Raw genomic sequence first — 20,443 nt, forward strand, 5'->3', positions numbered from 1 at the left:
GCCAGTAGAAAGCCAACGGGCTCGTTCACTTGTGCGCCCGGGACTCCGTTCTACAGGTTTCCGTTTCCTGCCCGAAACTGGGCAGGAGACAGAAACCTGCAGTCAGTTTTCAAACCCATTTATTTGAATGGGTTTGAAAAGTATCCGGCAAAACTGTTTTTCTGCCGGTAGAAGACGGAAACCTGAGTACGGAGACCAAACGCTGGTGTGAACCCAGTCTAATTTGCATAGGGGGGGGGGGAGTACAACTGTACAAGAAATCAGTGAAGCAGCACCTATTAAGGAATGAAGAGAGGTGGTGAAAGGTCCCCTTTCAGTTTATGGCCACTTCAAAGATGTTTTCCCACTAAAGACACTTATCCACTCATCTACCTGATAGAGACAAAGTGTAGAAAGCTTGAGTACTGATCACTGGGAACCATCTTTTATTCGAACAGAGGTCCCTGGGTGCTCCACATGAAGGGACCAGAATTACACATGCATGAACACCACACCATTCACTTTTATGGGACTGAGATCTCAGTTTCATATCTGCTATAGAAGAGAATAGAGCATTGGCCATGCAGAATCATTCAAGGACATCCTCTTCCTATCTCCCTACTGGGCTGGGTAGCAGCTGTCAAGATGTCCATCCTACCAAAGCTGTTTTTTTGCTTCATCTGGAACGTCAAGCGCCATTATAGTATGGGTATGACCTTGGCAATGGTATGAATATGATTGGCTGCTGGATTGTTCAGGGTAGTGGATATGATTGATCCCATGACCTTGGAGTGCAGGCCCTTTCACTAACCTCTACCCTGGATCTTCCTACCTCGGATTGGCTTCATTATCAGCTGGCCACTCCACTCTCTTTATAGAGGCTGTGTGTTCTCACTCCCCAACCAGTTTGACAGACTACAGAGAACTGGCACCTGTACAAAGGGCCTGATCTCTACTATATACAATACAAGCTTCTTTCCCTTCCAGAGGACAGAGACCCCCTTGTTCAAACATACTGTACATCGGTATATGCAGGGGTGAACCTGCCCCTTTCGCCGCCAGAGGTGAAGTGCAGAAAGCCGCCCCCCCAGGGGCGGAGCGGGGCGTGGCTTAGCAGAAGGGGCGGGGCTTAGCGCCGTTCGCCGGCAGAGAGCAGGCCCGGAGACTGCCTGCGCTCTGCCTGAACGTGCGGGGAGGCTGCTGGAGCAGCGCTGCTCCAGTGGCCTCCCCAAACCACCGCTCCGTGCTAAGCCAGTCCAGGACAGCTTGTCCTGGACTGGCTTAGGTTAGCAAAAATGCCACCCTCCCTGAGGCCCTGGCATAGCGCCGCCTGAAGCGCTCGCTTCAGGTCGCCTCATGGGAGGTGCGGCACTGGGTATATGACATGCTGGGAAATGGCCATGGAGAGTTCAGTTTCGTCTGAGCAGTGGTAGAGGATTTTGAGTCTCTGGACCAAATGACCTGTGTGACATTTAGAGAAACCTAGTATAAACTCCTAATGCTCACCCTAAATCAGACTATTCCCTCTGAATGCTGGTGGTGCCTACTGCAGTCGGCTCCCTTTACCATGTCTTCTGGGAATGCCCTATGATACAGGGATTTTGGGAGGAGGACAGGGCACTGTCAGGTAACTTTTTGTTTCAATGATTTTAATTGAAGATTTTCAAAACGTTATAACAAAAAGGTAAAAATGAACTGCAAACAAAACAAGTTCAGGGAGGACACAAGACACAGAAGGGGAGGGAAATAATAGGCCAAATCATCATATTCAGTAGACCGATTTGAAGAAGCCCCAGAAGGGGAGAACTGGATTATGCTGCTGCCTACTGGCCCGTGACAACTGAGTCCATGGACTGCAATAGTTCGAAGCGCATATCCCCATCCCGCTTGTTCAGCAGAAACTGCGTGATTAAACTGCAAGTGTGTGCTGTACTGGCTCTTCTGCACTCTGGTGCACCATGATCTGGTTAACTCTGCACTGTACAGTGGACAAACTATTAGGGTCTTGTGCATACATGGTGAAACTAGGAGTAACCTATTTGTAGAGGTCACCATAAAAACTACTTCTGGCACCGCCTCTCAAAGTAGGTGTGGTTAAATCCCTGTTCCATAGTGTGATCATAGGGAGGGATTTTACTCTGTTTTGGGATATGTGGGAAATGCAGAGGCTATGAAAATGTTAAGCTTCATGATGTCTTGCCTAAGGTTAACCCTGAATATATTGATCCTGCCAGGGAGACACCTGTATGGGTGACCCAAGATAATAAAAATTTGCCCCTGTCTGTTAGCTGGTGATGCTGAAGGTCAGGAGGGAGTTCCTGAGATGCCGGAGCTTTGTGTCCTACGACAACTTTGGGACTGCTCAAATGAGAGATCCTAATCTGGCACATGCCAGAGAAAATGTAAAAGGTGATAAACAGTGAACCCCAGTATCCAGGGGTAGACAAGGAATTCCAATATGTGACAAATGCCGTTTGGATTACATGGGGCTGGAGTATATAATAGGAAGAGGTAATAAGACTCCAGGTTAACAAAGTGGAGGAAAGTTAAAGATTGGCACCAAAACTAACTGCACTGATTCAAGCTGTTCCAGAATCAGTGGAGAGAGTCTAACACAGGGGTAGGGAACGTACGGCTCTCCAAAACTCTTGCAAAACTACAACTCCCAGCATTCATACTTGCTCTGCTGTTCTTGGAACTCCCATGGAAGTGAATAGAGCATGTTGGGAGTTGTAGTTTCACAGCAGCTGGAGAGCCGAAGGTTCCCTACCCCTGGTCTAACAGGTAAGAATTGGAGTTGGTAAAAGGGCCTCTATCCTCTATCCAATCTAGGACTTCGCTGTTTTCCTTGGTTTAGGACCAGACATTTTTGTACATGTGGTTTTGAGGGCTATAGAACATAGTTTAATGCAGCTGTACAATACTGACATGTAATAGGCAGGTACTGAAAGGAGAGAGATACTGCTGTAGCATTTCCAAGTTTTGAGATTTCATGCTGTGAGAGGGAGGAGAGCGCAGCAGGAGACTCATCTGATGAACTGCCCACACACACATGGAATAAAAATATGCATTTATAAAAAAAAAAATTTTTTCCTTGAAGATAAGGACAGACATTACAGGTCCAGTTTAACCAACATCAACCTAAAGCAGCCTTGAATGATGAACTGAGACACCAGGAGGGACAGAGTAGACTGAAACCACATCCTTGTCTAGTTATTGTAGCTGGGGGGGGGGGGGGGGGGGAGAGAAAAATAAAAATTGACCAGCCACAATATCAAATGTATAGAATCTCCCATAAAATAGTGAATAATTTTTTTAAAAAAATATATAAGTTCTAAATCCCTCCTTCCCCTAGAATACATACAAAAGTAGAAAATTACTGCGAAACGCACACACATTAGATATCCATGTGTCTGAAAGTGCCCAGTCTACTGAATATAGGGTATCTGCAGTGCTCCTGTTCCATCGGGAAGGGGTTTATAGGTGCATTGCAGATACTCTATAATTCAGCCAGATTGAATTCCAAAGGGGGGGGGGGGGGAAGAGAGAAAGAAAAAAAAAAAAAGTCCTCAAGCTCAGGGAAGGGGCAAACAGACAACAAAAACTTCAACCATTCTAAAATTTTCTAGTAGCTTCTGCATTCTACCCCCCTCAGCTTATACTCAAGTCAATACGTTTTCCCAGTTTTTTGTGGTAAAATTAGGGACCTCGGCTTATACGCGAGTATATAAGGTAAATTTAGTATAGTATCTAATAATGACAAATCTACATCAGTATTCAGTAGCAAATATTTATTTTTTTATATATAAAGGTTAATTGTTTTGAGTGAATTCCTTTTCTAGGGCAGGAATAATCCACAAATCCAAAGCCATCTATACACACACTTATATTTACAATATTTTACTGCATTTGGCTTGTTTTGCAGATCGTCCTTAGAAATATATATTGTCATTTGGCAGTTCTATAGTCAGATTTCATGTCATGAAAGTCAGCAGTTCTCCAGATTTCCATCCTCTTCATAAAGTGTGCATCTGTTTCCAGAACTGTCCGAGTCTCTCCATTGATTTATACATTACTACAATAGGAAAGAAAAGGTTAAAGATGGTAAATACTTCTGAGATTCAGGGAGCATATTCTAGTGGCAGGCACTGTAAAAGAACATTACATACACCATGTGGAGCATTATACTGTGGGGTGCTCAGACTTCCTAATTGTAGCCCTTTGCTATGCCTGCATCACAGCTCTCTCACTATAATTTTGCACATGTGTCTAGCGCTCCATGGCTGTGTCATTCCCCATACAGTGAGCTAGTGAATGGGCCATGCACAGTACTATAGGAGATAATACTCAGTAACGCCAGGCAGGCAGCGCATATGTAAGATTTCAATGCAGGAGCTGCGCTGTAGGACATTAGCAAGAAGCTGTTGGAGGGCCCCCAGAACAAGTTCCTCTGGTGGGCAATGGGTCCTTCATTCCAAACACTAAGTGTACATGGCCATGTTGAGCATACTGGCACCAGGGCCAATTATATTTGTATCATTGAGAGACCCTCTTTTAGGATGACCATATTCCCCAGTTGAGATTTGGCTAGTGGAGCATCAAATAGTTGAAACCATTCCATAACATAGTACACTCACACGCCAAGGAATAACTGTATATATGAGAAGGGCTGCATGGAAATCCCAGACTGGTGGCAATATAGATATGAAAACGTTGATAGACATCCAGCATGCCCAAATTCATTAATAAAAGAACTTCATTATAAATAAATCCAACATGGATCCAGGATGAGAAGACAAAAAGAGCCAGGATGCTACGAGTAAGGGACTGCAATGTAGGTTTCGAAAAGCGTAGGCTCTTTGTTGACTCAGCCTGGATCCATGTTGTAAGATTATTTATAATGAAGTTTTTATTATCAACGAATTTGAGCATGCTGAATGTTATCAACGTTTTCATATCTACAAATACAGTCTAATGTGAATGTATTAGGGAAGCCCTAAGAGAAACATGGGCATTAAAGTCACTCACCAACTGGTTAAATCCCGAGCTCTCCAGGATGCTATGAGCTCTACGATGTCAGTGACTAGATCTCCTCCTGGAGATTTGAGATCATCAAAAGTGTTACCATTAAAGTTTCCACAAGCCCCACAAATAAGCCCAGACAATTTGTCAGAGACCCGGACAACAAGGTTACCACTGGTGGTCAATTCAATATTCAAGTCAGCGGTAATCTGGATTAAAACAGATTCCTCCCCAGCATTGGCCGACAGAATTCCAGACGCAACAGGCAGACGATCCAAGCGCCCGTTTACCTACACAAAGAATATAGGGTTTTACATGTTTGATAAGAATTTTCTCTCATTTGATCCAGTCCTATCTTTATGCATAGACACTCACCCATATTTCCTTATCTTTAGAGAAGGTCACCAGGGAACCATCAAGGAACACATGAAGTCTGGCCACTGATGCTGCTGCCTTTCCACAGCTCTGGAGATCAGCAATAACTCGGAACCATGAGGTGGCCTTTCCATCACACAGAGATGCCACTTCTACAGGCCCAGTACCAATAGGTCCTCCTGTGAGGCCATCAAACGTAATCAGCTTCAGAGAGTTCACGGTGCATTCTCCTTCCACCTTGTAGCAGCCACGGACTCCATTGACTAGACGGCAGTTTTCCTTGTCACCACATGTGAATGCAGTACAGGTAACACCTCCAGCCTGGCATTTACATTGTATGGTACAGTCTGTTGTGACAGAGAACTCGCCCTCCTAATTGAGAAAAATCAAAAGTGTCACCAACTTGGATGAGAGACCAGTAAGATTTTTTTTGAGTACATTTAATAGTTGTACGATGAATATTTTCCTCCCAGATTTGGCATTTAAATAGTATCCGTGTAGGAAAAATGGCTAGATCAGTGGGCATCAAGCAAGAGGGAACCCAAACAATCATGAAAGGGAGTACTCCAAGACCCCTGTTTGAAGGGAGCAGTGGATCAATATGGAAGTTACCAGTAGATTTATCTATGGGACTGATGGGTGGATTTATAGTAAACACCCATTTAAAGATGGCACCTTCAAAAGTGCCAAGTGGGTGAAGTTGTCACACATTTTTAGCTATATACCCAGTATAAGGTTGGCTTTGTTCTCAAGCTCCACAATGGTGACTGTTGCCAGAGACCCAGCAATCTGCTGTTACCACTGCGGAGGTGAAGACTATTGAAATGAATGGCCGTCCATGCAATGTATGGACATGCCAGGTCTACTAGAATGGGGGCTCGTCTGCCAGAGCATCAGTGTAGCATAGAGTGAAGGTCTAAACTGTGATCCTGGGTACACATTTGGGAATGCAGACACCTTTTGTTATTTTGAGAATCCTTCTGCTGATCCACTGTATCTTGCAACTCATTGAAAAATAACAGATCGAAGATAAGGTGCAGGTTAGAGCAAGTGCAAAATCTACAACCTTCCACAGGTTATATATTTTATCACATAACATCCAGGTAATCTAAGTCTAATCCAAGGATATAAGGTAGTTCCTTTAGATTCTGACTCACCCTCATGTATTTGCCATTGAATGCACATCCACATTTGTCTGCTGTGACACAATGATCTCCATCCAGCACATATCCAGTGTTACATTCACAGCCTTCAAAGCATTGGTCTGTACATTTCATTGGTGCCATGAGTCCAGAGCAACTTTGTTCACAAGATCTGGTACAAAGTTCATAGTGACTGTTGGCCGGGCAGGACATCGCTGGAAGGAAAAACCACCACATGTGTCATTTAGGCCACTAATTACAGGGGAAGGGACTAAACAGGACAAAAGCCAGTTACTACTTACGACAGAACGTTGGGCTTCTCCAAGTAGCAATAGTAACCCCGACAGCATGACAAACGGCTGCATAGGCCTGAAGACTCTTGCATAGAATGTCATCCTTTCCATCAGTAGCACAGGAGTCGTAGACGCAGAAGTTGAAATATTCATATGGGCTGATCTTGGAATGACACGCTTGAAATGGCCCAGATGGATTTGTCATTAGACCACAAGAGGATGCGGCTTTGAATGGCTGAAGCTTGGCTTCCGTACATACCGGGCATTCTCCCTCATTACAGCCATCACTGCACTTCGCTCCAGCAACAGTAACCTTCCAGGACACCCCAAACTCATTGACATTCTTCACTACTTCTTTGCTGGGAAGCCGGAAGTCATCAATTTTGTCACCATTAAAGTTGCCACAGAGGCCACCCAGTTTCCCACGGTAAGTACTTGGAACAGTAAGGATCACATGGTAAATGGTATCATAAAGAATCTTCAGACCAAAGTCTGTCTGCAAGACCACATTGCCTCCTTCTTGATTTATTAGGATACGGTCATCATCTAGTACCAGTGGAAGATTGGTGAGCTCTCCGTCAACCTAAGACACAAAACACAATAAAGATGAAGCTGCAGGATTACACCATGAAGGCACAGACTCTTTGGAAATACTGACCTTGACTTTTGATCTCATGTTCCTTTCAATGGCTATTGTGTAACCATATACAGACACCACCACGAGCCTCGTCACAGCAACTTTACCATTTCCATAGCCTTCATGCTCAACAGCAATAGAGAACATCACCAGATCAGCATCATCTTCAAGAACCTTGGACAAAATGTACGTGCAAGTACCTTGGAAGTCAAATCTGAGACCGTCAAAAGAGATGTAGTGTGGATCTCCAGAAGCCTCGCACCTGCCAGATTCTTTTGCTCGACATCCCCAGACTCCATTTACCAATTTGCATTCCTCTTCAGGCCCACAGGCTATGGATTTACACCTGACAATGCCATCAGCACCACACTGGCATTTCTCACGGCACTGACCATTAGGATAGAAGGTTTCATTCTTATGATAATATTGCTCTTGATACACACAGCCACAGTTGACAATGGCAACACATTTGTGTCCGCTCAGAATGTATCCATCATCACAGTAGCAAGCTTCCTTACAGGGAGAGTCACATCCAGCTGGAGAGGACAACCCATAGCAAGTGATCGGACAGGAGTTTCCACACAATTCATAGTGACTGTTCAGTGGGCACGATAGGCCTAGAAGGAAATTCAATAGAGGACAGTATCACTGCCAAGGACAGTGTGCTGGAAACAGACGACGTTTAGGACACAAATAGCAACAACAAATCATGAGAATCACTTACTGCAGAATGATGGGGATCTCCATTCTTGTAACCGGACGCCAGCTGCCTGGCAAGATGCCACATAGAGACCAATGGCATTACAGAAGGATGATGGGTGTCCCTTGTATTGACAAGCATCGAAAACACAATCATTAATGAATGGGGTTGGGTCCACAACTGAGTAACACTTACTGAATGGCCCACTGGGCTTATTCATCAGTCCACAGTATTTCTCAGTCTTGTACTGTTCTTTTTGGACTTCTGAACATACAGGACAGCTTCCAGGACACCCTGGAGAACAGCCAGGAACATCACCCACTTTCCAGCTGTTACCAAATTGAACAGCATTTGTAGCGGTGTGGCCATCCTTCATATTAAAGTCATCATTGGGATTCTTGTTATAATTGCCACACAAACCACCAACAGAATTCACATAGTTGCTGGATATGGTTACTGCCACGTAGCTGTACCAGTCATATGTCACGGTGACATCAAAATCTGTCTTTATGATCCCTTGGCTGCCACTCATATAGGCTACAACTTTATTCATTTGGTAATAGAATGGAAGAGAAGTAACCACTCCATTGACCTAAAACAAAACCAAAGTCAGAATTCTGTTCATCTTAACCATTGCCTATATAACTAGGCTTTTCCAGGGCATTTTTGATCCAGAGCATTTATGAGAAACAGGTACAGAAAATTGATCATTGACCGCATCTCAAATTGGAGGTAGTGTCAGGACAGTGTGCAAGAGTGTGGATCAGTCCAACAAAACCTCAGAGCTGCCCATCACAGGAGAGTGGAGAGGTTATTCAACATGGTAGAGGGTTGGAAAGAGGGCGACATTGCATGCATATTGTATCAGTCAAGGGAGACTGGGCATGTACCCAGAAGTCACAAATGAAGGTTAAATGTCTATCCAGTACCTACTACACCTCGATGCAAGAGTATTCTGTCTCGTTTGAAGCTCGTCACAACTGAAAGGGTCCCTTGGTACAGGTCCCGTCAGGATGAAGCATTGAGAACAGAACATGCAATAAGTCCAACCTACAGCCATATTAGATTTCAACAGACCTTGAAAAATTCTGATCATTGACCCCATACCTACCAATATACGACGAGTGTAGTCCATGCTAAGCGCCAAAACCAAGTCGTAAGCTTCCAGGGTAACCACTTTAGTGTAAGAAATGGCTTTGTTGCCACCACGGTTGTTATTTTGGACGGTCACCTTAAAATGAGGCACCGATGGGTTGGTGGAGGTCACACCAACAAGTTGGTATATGCAAGTACCCATAAAATCATATCTTTTGCCGTCAAAAGTTGTGTAGTGGGGATCTCCAGAACCTATGCATGTGACAAAGCTGACGGGTTGACAACTTCTCACTCCATTAGACACCAAGCACCTTTCACCGTCTTTACAGCCGCCATCCTTGCAGACCACCAGGCCAACGTTTGGATCACATTTACAGATTCTACGGCAGTTGTCATCTTCCCAGAATTCGTGGTTAGCTTGGTAGTAGGCACCATTGTAAGTGCAGCCACAACCCGATACGGGAACACATTTGTCACCACTGAGCACAAAGCCATCATTACACTGGCAGGTCTCCACACAAGCCTCAGTGCACTGCGATGGAGCAATGCGATCAGTACAGGTAGCCGGGCAGGCGTTTCCACAGAATTCATAATGACTGTTCATTGGACATGGCAAGACTGGAAAACAAAACAAAAGCTATGGCAAACTTTCTCAGATTTCTCTACTCTGCAGAGTGTGAGTGTGTCTGCTTTGTCAGGTTGGGCACATCCCTTATGCCAGCTTTATGGCATAAATGACAATTCTGGCTGATTAAAGGGGGATGGCATGCCCACCTTCAGAAAAGTCAAGTCACTGCAAAGTGTCACTTGCTACTAAGAAATTGCTAATTTTAGGCAAATCTACATTCTCCTGCCACTGCATAAAATTCATTTAATGTTGTCATGTTCAATTCTCTTCACTCATTCTGTCACTTCAATAGACAGCTGCGTCTCACCCCTGCCCTAATCCCACAGCATGTAGTCTTAAAGGGATCCTATCATTTAGAAGGTATTTTTTCCTGCGTACCACGGTGGAATAGCCTAAAGGCCATTCTACCTTTCGTTGTCTTCCCCAGGCTGCTGTTCGGTAGACATACTGGTTTTATACCGGTATGCAAATGAGTTCTCTTGCAGCACTAGGGGTGTCCCCAATGCTGCGAGAGAACTCTCCAGCACCATCTTCAGGAACCTCCTCCGGTCTTCTTCCAGCGTAAGTGGTGAAATTTGTAGGCTGCGGGCCTGGGCAGAGGCGACTGCGCACGCCCGCAGCCACAAGAAAAATGGCCGCTTACTGTGTAAATGTCCACTTTCTTGTGGGCATGTGCAGTCGGCTCTGCCCAGGCCTACAAGTTTCACTGCCTATTCCGGAAGACACAAGAAAGGGGATGTTTCTGAAGATGGAGGCGTCGCTGGAAAGCGTTCTTGCAGCATTGGGGACACCCCCAGTGCTGCAAGAGAACTCACTTGCATACTGGTATGAAACCAGTATTTCTACCGAACAGCAGCCCAGAGAAAACGTAGGTAGGAGAATAGCCTTTAAGGCTATTCCGATAAGGGACCAAAAACCTTCTAAATTATAGGATCCCTTTAATCTAAAGTTGAACCCCGTTTCATATCTGCTCCTCCCAAGTCTCATGGTATGTATTCTTTCATGACAGAAATATAAACTACAGTGTTACCACCTTCTCATTACACTTGTGCTCCTCCTCCCCTCTCACAGCATATATAATGGCAGCCATCTTTGCTTTCATATATTATTCTCACTTACCACATCCTGATGGTGTTCTCCAATCATATATTTGAGCTCCTTGTTTCCTGCAGGTGTTGGCATAGGCATTCAGGGCTTGACACAGGAACTGCTTTGCACCACCATTAAGGCAGACATCGTACAAGCAACTAGCAAAGAAGTTGTCTGGGTTAATTTTAGGATGACACTCTTGGAATGGCCCATTTCCAACTTTGCTAATAAGCCCACATCTCTTGTCATCTCCATACAGGTTCTTCTTAGCATCATCACAAGTTGGACATTTCAGTCCAGGACAATAGTCAAAGCAAAAGGGATCTCCATCCTTGACCTTCCAACTCTTGACCCATTCTAGAATGGAGGGAACTGATGTATTGTCTGCAGTTATCCGCTCATCATTGATATTTTGGTTGAAGTTTCCACAAATACCTTGTGCAAGGCCATAGTAGCTGCTGGAGAGTGTGATCACCACGTGCCATTTATATTCATAGGTCACCTGAAGGCCAAAGTCTGTCTGTACCACTGCATTAGCACCACTGATCCTGGCCCAGATCTTCCCATTTAACAATGTAACTGGTAGATTGGTAGTGACATCATTGACCTGTTTGGGTGTGAATTGGGAAAGAAGGTTTAGAAGATATAAATTACAGGCTACATTATACTGCAAAGATGTCACTCCTCTGCAGGATTCAGAGCTAGAACATTAAACCAAGCCTGCTTGTTCAGTGTGGTCCTTCCATCAGCTTCTACACATTATGGTGGTGCAGGGCTAACACTGCCCCCTGCAGCACAATACTGGATGCAACATGGGATGAGTATTCAGATGAATTATCCCTTCAACTGTTGCACTACATAAAACTCACCCTAACTTTGCCAAACTCATCCTTCATTATGGCAATCTTGTATCCATATACGTAGATGGTGACAGTTCTGACGTACGATACGGCCTGGGTTCCTCGATTATCATTCTTCTCTTCAATTGTAAATGGTACCAGCCCATCATCTCCTCCTCCATATTTAGACAGGATATATGTGCAGGTTCCCTGGAAGTCATAGTCGTATCCATCAAAAGTGTGATAATGGGGGTCAACCCAACCCCAGCAGTTGCGTGTGAAGTCTGGAACACAGACTGGGTTTCTAGCTTTTATCTTGCAAGTTTCTTTGATCCTACATTTCACAGACTTGCATGGATCTGTAATTGGATAAGGAAAGGTTTAGAAGAGACTTTGATGAAACATCACTGGATATACACAGAACTAGTCATTTCTATGTTCTAGTAGACAAGATTCCAAAGAAAATGAATTCTAAAATGTTGGAATTGGGAAGGGGGGGGGGGGGGAGGCGCGCATGCTCCAAAAAGCACCAGAGACAGCCATTACAGTAAAGGTAGGGATGCAAGCTGAAGCAAAAGCATAAGAGCAAAGTTGTTAGCCAATCCATAAATATTACCTTTGTTAATACAAGCCACCACGCCATCTTTAATCTGGCAAGTCTCGTCCGCCGCACACCCGGTGTCCTCACAGATAAGACCACCCATTGGGCTACAGGTACAAGCTTGTTTACAGTCACTGGATAACACCCTCTCATTGAGCTGTTGAAAAAGAACAGAAGAAGTTCTAGTGGAGTGTTGGAGAGGATTTAGTAGTGTCACCCAAGTTATCCCACCTACCGGGTAGTATCTTCCATCTTCAAAGCAGCCGCACTGACTCATGGACACACAGCCAGTTCCATCAAAGAAGAAGCCATCGTTGCACTCACAGCCCTCGGAACAAGTTTCAGGACACTTGGCAGGATCGGTGATACCAGCGCATATGACAGAGCAGACATCAGCACACACTTTGTATTGGCTGTTGGCTGGACATTTCAAGGCTAATTATAGGGGAGAAGAAAAACATTTTAAAGTTACTGTATAGCAATGCAAATTGGCATTCACCTAGGTCTTCTATTTGGCAGTCCTTTGTTCCTAGGCGCCAGTGAAATTACTGTAGAAGTCTCAGTAGGACTTGCATTTTGGGATCCCATGGCAGTGCAGGCAGTTATGGAGGAATTTCTACTTTAGCAAGTGCTTTTTTCAAGCATAGACAGATTGTAGAGCATGCAATCAAGTGACCTAGGTAGTGGACTACTGTGATTCTTGGGCAATAGCCCATATGCATCAGCAATAAAATATACAGACATGCAAGAGGTGAGACATGCCAGAATGGCGGATTCTAATTTCAAGTTACAGTTGGAACAAGCAGCTCAGAAGTACAAACTGCTACTCCAAGAAGGAAGTTATTGAGACTAGAAAGAAGGAACATCCATGAGCATAGAGGTTTATCAGTTGGACAGTCACTTCTTGCACAATAACTGCTGATGGAAAGCCTTTGGTTTGTTCTACAGGTTTGAATCACCCTTTTACAAGGCCAGGCAAGTTGGATTTAATCGGCTTAATTTTGTGCTTCAGTGGATATGCAACGGGTAACAGCATTAATACTACTACAACTAGACTTACGGCAGAAGGCATCAGTCCTCCATGGTTGGACAGTGACCCCAGCTGCCTGGCAAGCAGCCACGTAGCTATGAATGCTTTGGCACAGAATGCTTCCATCACCGGCACCAGCACACAAGTCATAGATGCAGTTGTTGAAGTAGGGATCAGGGTCAATTGTTGCATAGCAGGAACTGAGTGGACCACCAGGTTTCTTCAAGAATCCACAATAGCCTGCGGTCTGGAAGATTTCTTGCTTCTTTTGATCACATGTCGGACAAACGTTTCCGCTGCCACCACAACCATCATCACAAGCAACGCCGGGAATCTGGACCTTCCAGGAGGCTCCAAACTTAGTGACATCTGTGGTCACTGTCCTGTCAGGTAGCTGGAAGTCATCTCTTCTGTCACTATTGTAATTACCACACAGGCCACCCAACTGCTCCTTATAGTTACCAGGAACTGTGACTATAACATGGTAGACGAGATCGTAATTGACCCGAACACCAAAGTCTGTATCGATAAGGACTCTTATTCCATGCTGATAGATACGGATCCTTCCATCTTCCAAATATATGGGAAGGTTAAAGTATACTCCATTAACCTGTGTGGGGAAAATGGAACATAAGTATATGAGAAACAAGAAATCTATTCACACCAGAGTAGCATACAGATCAAGGCTAAGCTTTAAGGGGGGGGGGGGGGGATTCCCCTCCATGGACACCCAGTTATTGTGAGACAGTAGATGTCCTAAACCAGGCCCTGGGCCCCAAAATTCTTTAAGAGAACAAAATACACAGAGCTCTAAAATAGCATTAGTTAGGAGATTTGGTGTGAGGGGGTTGTATGGAGAGGGCTGGCCATACACGGAGACCTGTCCATACAGGGTAGATGCTAGCTGTATAATACAGCCAGCATCTGACAGCTGCTGCTAACACTTCAGATGCCATGGTTAAATGCAGCCATGGCATCCAAAATGCGCAGTGGGCACGGACATCTTTAACCCATTGCCACCCTCTAAAATGTCGTTGGAGAACAGTGATCGGTTGCTATGACAGTTGGATCATATTGAAGGCTAAGGCTTGTCATTCCATCAGTTCTATGGCAGCATGTAATTGAAACAATGGGATCTAAAAACATCAAGCCATCAGAAGTGGCAGCAATCAGCAATCTGACTGTCCCAGTTGTAGGCAACACGTAGCCCAAAGCTTGTCTGGATCACAGCAAGATACCCTTGTTTGTAGATTGTAAGTTTGCCAGTCTCAACAAGAGGAAGGTTTGTTAGGACTCCATTAAGCTGGAAAGAGAAGACCATTACACAATATTAGTAAAGACTCACCAATCACAATATACTAAACAAGTCCGTTTTGGAATCTTGACAAAGTCGACTTACCAAAACCTTGTCCTTATATTTCCTGTCCACAACAATATCAAAGCTCCAGAGCTTGACTTGGACTGCTGAAACATAGGACACAACTTTACTGCCTCGATTTTCATTTTGCACATTGACCTGGAAGTCCACCAAGTCATTGACTTTTTGCAAAGTCCCGCATACTGGTAGATACAGGTGCCCTGGAAGTCATATCTCAAGCCATCAAAGGTGATGTAGTGGGGATCTCCTGATGCTGAGCAGGTGCCATTAGATACAGCGTAACAATTCTGGATTCCATTTACAACAGAGCATTGCTCAGAAGATTTACACCTGGCCATTTTGCACTCCACTTTCTTGGTGGAAGGATTGCAGACACATTGCTTCTCACATTTATTATCACCCCAGAAGACTTCGTTGGGAGAATATAATTTGCCTTGGTAGACACATCCACAGGCAGACTTGGGGATGCATTTTCCTTCATCAAGGACATAGCCAGCCCGACACTGACATGACTCCACACAGGATTCAGAGCATATGGAAGGTGTCGCATCATCATTGCAGGTGGCTGGGCATGCTTGGGCACATAGCTTGTACTCGCTGTTCACAGGACACTGCATTGCTGAGGAAACATTTTCTCCAGATTAATACAAATATTGTTAGAATTATTACAATGACCAAAACCTAAAATGAAGTTGGTTGAAAAGTTGGTGGTTAGTGACAACCCATGTGCAAACTATTTCTGAAGTGTGAACACTGGCCAGAGCCCATAGACAGGAGTACTTCTCTTTCAATAATATCACCACTACATGTAACCCAAGGGCAAGTGGGGTGGCCTTATCTCTGCTAAAGCTGTTCCATCAACAAGGCTGCTGCCGTTTTGGAATATCAACACCAGACAATAGAAATGGGGGAATTGGGTCATAACCACCTGGATTCTAATGCAACCAAACACTTTGGGATTTGTCTTTGTCGTGGTTGATCTATTCACAGCAGCCGTCTTAGTTCAGGTATTATCACTGGTCCCACTATCACAGAAGATCCCACTATTTAATAGCACTAGAGATTCTCCTGTCATTGCCCCACAGGAGCACCAAGTTTCTAGGAGCCCAGAGACTGTTCTATACCATGTTTCAAGCCAATTTAAGGAGTTATGTGTACTAAAATGGTTTGGCCCCAAAACAAAACCTGAGGGTTGCACCCATGACGACAATGGCCTTTCATCAAAATGGAAACCCATTTTTGGAATCTATTCAATAGTCTAAGAATTAAATATATTGAAGTTTCAACTTACGGCACCCAGAAAGCAGCCGCCATTCTGAAATTGATACATTGCTTCTTTGGCAGGCATCAGAATAGGTTTTTATGCTCTGGCACAGGATCTGCTTGGAGCCACCATTCATACACACATCATATACGCAGTTATCCAGGTACGGCTTGGGATCTATCACAGTGTGACACTGACTGAACGGACCATGTAGGAGCTTTGAGATCAAACCACAGCTTTCGTCACTCGAGTAGGTTTGTTGACTGTCAAGAGGACATGCTTTGCATTCCCCATTACAATTGTGCCAGCAGAACCTGTCCCCATCTTCAACTTGCCAACTTCTGCCAAAGTCAGGTAAGTTAGGAGCTTGAGTACCAGCTGGAGTCATGAGGTCATCTGAAGGGTTTCCATTATAGTTTCCACACAAACCACAAACACTATTGAAGAAGCTACTGGAGATGGATACTTTTAGGATGGAGTTCCAGTCATAGTAAACCTTTAAGGCAAAGTCTGTTTCAATTAAGACAGAGCCACCAGATTGATACAAGCGGACTTGACCATCATTCAGATTCATAGGGAGACGTTGACGTTGGTTGTTGACCTAAAGAATTGGAAAGTGAAGGTGGGTTATTGTATATACTGTGTTCATTCATAAAGATATAGCTATATTGACACTAAGAACTTACCCTCACAAATCCATACTCATTTCTCACTAGGGATATAGAGTATTCAGAAATTTGGACAGTGACATGACTGACATATGACACACGAGTACTTCCCCGATTTTCATTCTTTGCTTCAATGTTGAAAACTGGGAGGCTACTATCCTTGCCACAGGTCTTAGCAACTGTGTATGTGCAAGTTCCTTGGAAGTCATAAAAGCGGCCATCAAAGGTACGGTAGTGAGGATCACCAACTGCATGGCAGTAAACTAGAGAGTCTGGAATGCAGATTGGCTTCCCGTTAGACAGCTGGCATTTCTCTTTAGCCCTGCATTTCACTGTGTTACAAGATGGACCTGAGGAGACTGAACAACAGAATAAAATTATTACCTTGGAAATGAAGTGGTCAAGGTAGCGCCTCCCCCAGGAAACAACTGAGCAGCTCACCATTCACACATATGGCTGGGGATCCGTAGCTGTTCTGTTTCACAAAGCCATAGGACAACAACATGAAAGGTGAGGCTGGATTCTCCACAAGTTGGAAACCAAATTCTATCCCAAATCTCTGCATTGCCCAGGAATAATCCGTTCCTGGAGTGTCATTCCATGTCAAGTTGGCAACTGGATTTTTATTCTGGGTGACTCTTGAGAAGTCTGTCTTCTTGGCTACTATAGTGCCATAGTTTTCAAATCCTTGTTGACCTATGATGTAGTAAGAGGAACAGTAGCTGCTCACCGGAGGAATAGTCATGAGAATAGGGTCATACTGTGTAAAAGACTTGCTGTCTTGCCAACCAGTACAGTAGTAGATTACTTGGATTCCAGTGCTAGCATTGAGATAGAGGGGAGTTCTTACTGGGACTTCCAGCTGAATTGCTTGACCTGCATTTAAGTTCTGGCTTGACTTCTGGGTATCAAATTGATAGTCGATTTCTGTGTTCTTGGCAGCCACAACAAATACAATATCAGATTTACGCTGCAATGGTATTGGAGGAATGATGAAACTGGTGCCCCAGCTGGGGACAGGTAATAGCTGCTCATAGACGTGGTTACACTTGGTGTTCTTCCACGTACATGTGTGACCACTTAATACTGCCACTGGTTTCTGAGATACTACACGAGTACCAGTCAAGTTCTCTCTACTGAGGAGTTGAAGAGCGCTGTATGGTTCAAGAAGGACAGTGAGCTTGCTCCCAGCTGCATAGGTCCTTTTCTGGTAGGAAACTTCTCCAGTCAAGATGATGTCAACATTGGTAGGTTCTTTAGAACTGACCACAGAGAACTCTTTAAATGCATCATCAGGGCCATCTAAAGGAGTCACCACGTAGTAGTCTGTACCAAGGTCTTCAATGGGATACACAATGCTAGTATCAGCACTAAATGACTTGTAGTTTAGGGAAAGAACCGAGATGGGCTTATCAGCTTCAATGACAAACACGTTGTATGACTTATCAGACTCAGGCAACTCTGCATATGGAGGAATACGGACAATAAGCGTTGATGTCTCGCTGAGCATCAAGGCCTGTCTGAAGCTGGACTTGTTCATCCATATTGAAACAGTGGTGGAAGGATTGTACCCAGTGATGAAGAGCCGGGATTCATTGCTGTAGCTTAACTGATAGTTCTGCATAAAGACAGTAACAAACTCCTTGCCCAGTGGACCAGCTGAACAGATTCCTGTAAGAAGAGCAGAAAACATTACAGGAAATAATCCATCGCAACTCCTTACCAGGCTTAATTGGAGAAATAACCCATAAGGATCTGGAGGTCAGAAGGGGAGGGGGAAGCATGGGCACACCAAGGTCTAGCATTACCATAAGGAACATAGACATCAGATCTTATAGAGTCATGGCTGTAGGCTCAGGAAGTCCCACCAACATGCCAAAATATAGGGTGAAGAGAAAAAGCCACGCATTCTCTGGCCACGTGCTGCTCTAGAATTAAGTATTAATTAAGAATTTTTAATGGGCCAAGCAGGGCTTCTAATACTATGGCTATAGAATAAGTCTTTGTACTCACCACAAAGGAAGGCCAGAAAGGCCCAGAACTGCAGGCCAGGTACCCAACCCATGGCTGTGGAGAGAGGCGGACAGGACAAGTGTTAGCTCTTATATAGGTGAAATAAGGTTATAGTGCAGGTGAAGAATAAAGCAGAACTCCTCCATAAGAGCAGAGGAATTCTAAAGGCAATCTTCAATGATTCTGCCAGTCATGAGGCAGTTTCTTAGGGTACAGAGTCCACAGCTACCTGCCCTGTACACTGTATAGTAACCCCCAAAAGGCTTGTCTGTGGTAGAGCTGCCTGTTGTACCAACTTCATTCAATATGACACATTGTGGAGGCGCACTGTTGTTGCAGTTTTGAGCCAAAGCCAGGAGTGGATTGAGCAGAAGGGAGAAGTTTAGGAACTTTCTATACATGTTCCATTCCTTTTCTAGCCACTCAGTTTTGGCTCAACCCCACACACCCAACTGTATAAATCAGACAAACATATCACATATACTGCATCCTTCCAATTACAGTAGGTTCAACTGACCACTACATAAACTACATTCTATCTACAAGGAGAACAGAAAGCAAACCCCAAAAACATACATATAGAGCTGAGCCTAATATGGAACAGAATGGGTGCTTTTGTTCAATCCCATGTAACACTGCAGATGTTATCACTATGGCTTGCACTAAGGACATTCAGGTCTTTGTCTCTGTTACATCTGTATACCTTTTGCCCCCACCACCATAACATACCTGTAACCTGCCCTGGGTATATCACACTCACAAGCCCAAGGGCTGATATACTCTACTGTGAGGGCAGAAGCCAATGGCTAAGAAGCTGCACACCTGAAGGACAGGTGTAGTCAGGCAGCACTGAGAACGCTACACATGGGTGGGGTGGGGGCATAAAGGAATTGCACAGAAAAAAACTACAATGAAAAGCTTCAGGACTCCATAGCCGATGAGTTCTGTTATTTTTACTAAAACATTTCTAGGCTAAGGCCCTATGAAGTGAACCACAGCTAAAAAACTCTACCAAGAAAACATGCGTTTTTATTTTTCATTGTGTTTTTGCTGCTTTCTTCTCTGTGTTTTTTCTTCCCTTTTTGAATATTTTGTGTGACTTAATCCTTAATTTCTATGGCGATGCATGTAACATGCTGCTACTGCAATGGAATCTTGTTTGGTTTTTGTTGCATGTCAGTGTTGCAGGCGACACGGCTCCCATAGACTGCGATTATGTTGCACACGACAGCGAGTCGCTCACTATTACAATCTTTGTCTTTACAATCTTTGCTGTAATTTTTATGCTGTCCAGATTTTTTGTGTACTTGTGCAGGTGTATACAGTTAACTGCAAATTGTGAAGTATTTTTTTAAGAAAACAACCAATTGCAGACGCATGAACCTCGCAGCAAAACCGCATTGTGTGACATTGCATCGTATGAAATTTGTGCAACTTTTTGTTACCGTGTGGCTCTAGCCTTAGAGATGAACAGACTGGTTCTGGACAAAGGTACCAAAGATTTGGTTTTAGAAAGACTGAAATTTGTGGTATTTGTCCAAGCAGCTTGGAAAGGAACCAACCCATCGGCTAAAATGACATTGGCCCGGCAGCCCGGCGAGACATAACCCGCTGGTATCTCAACTCGGTAAATGTCATTTCTTATCATATCGCTGTTCCATACAACGGAAAAGCTGAACTAATGCCTGAA

At 44.3% G+C, this 20,443-nt stretch overlaps 1 protein-coding gene across 1 annotated transcript; it reads right to left on the minus strand.

The window, feature by feature from the left end:
• Nucleotides 1–4,460: 4,460 nt before the first annotated feature.
• LOC142214480 (IgGFc-binding protein-like) lies at nt 4,461–17,245 on the minus strand. The gene is made up of 19 exons (XM_075283428.1): nt 17,182–17,245; nt 16,759–17,099; nt 16,100–16,673; nt 15,002–15,427; nt 14,830–14,894; nt 14,659–14,733; nt 13,461–14,040; nt 12,636–12,835; nt 12,435–12,557; nt 11,830–12,009; nt 10,991–11,567; nt 9,260–9,861; nt 8,173–8,740; nt 7,470–8,065; nt 6,821–7,394; nt 6,534–6,733; nt 5,377–5,748; nt 5,008–5,291; nt 4,461–4,566 (listed from the first exon to the last, which is right to left on the minus strand). Exons 1-19 carry the CDS (start codon nt 17,243–17,245, stop codon nt 4,461–4,463), a joined length of 6,507 nt encoding a protein of 2,168 aa, XP_075139529.1.
• Between the last annotated feature and the right edge of the window lie 3,198 nt (nt 17,246–20,443).

Source organism: Leptodactylus fuscus, chromosome 7 (assembly GCF_031893055.1).
Source record: "Leptodactylus fuscus isolate aLepFus1 chromosome 7, aLepFus1.hap2, whole genome shotgun sequence".
Taxonomy (NCBI): Eukaryota; Metazoa; Chordata; class Amphibia; order Anura; family Leptodactylidae; genus Leptodactylus; species Leptodactylus fuscus.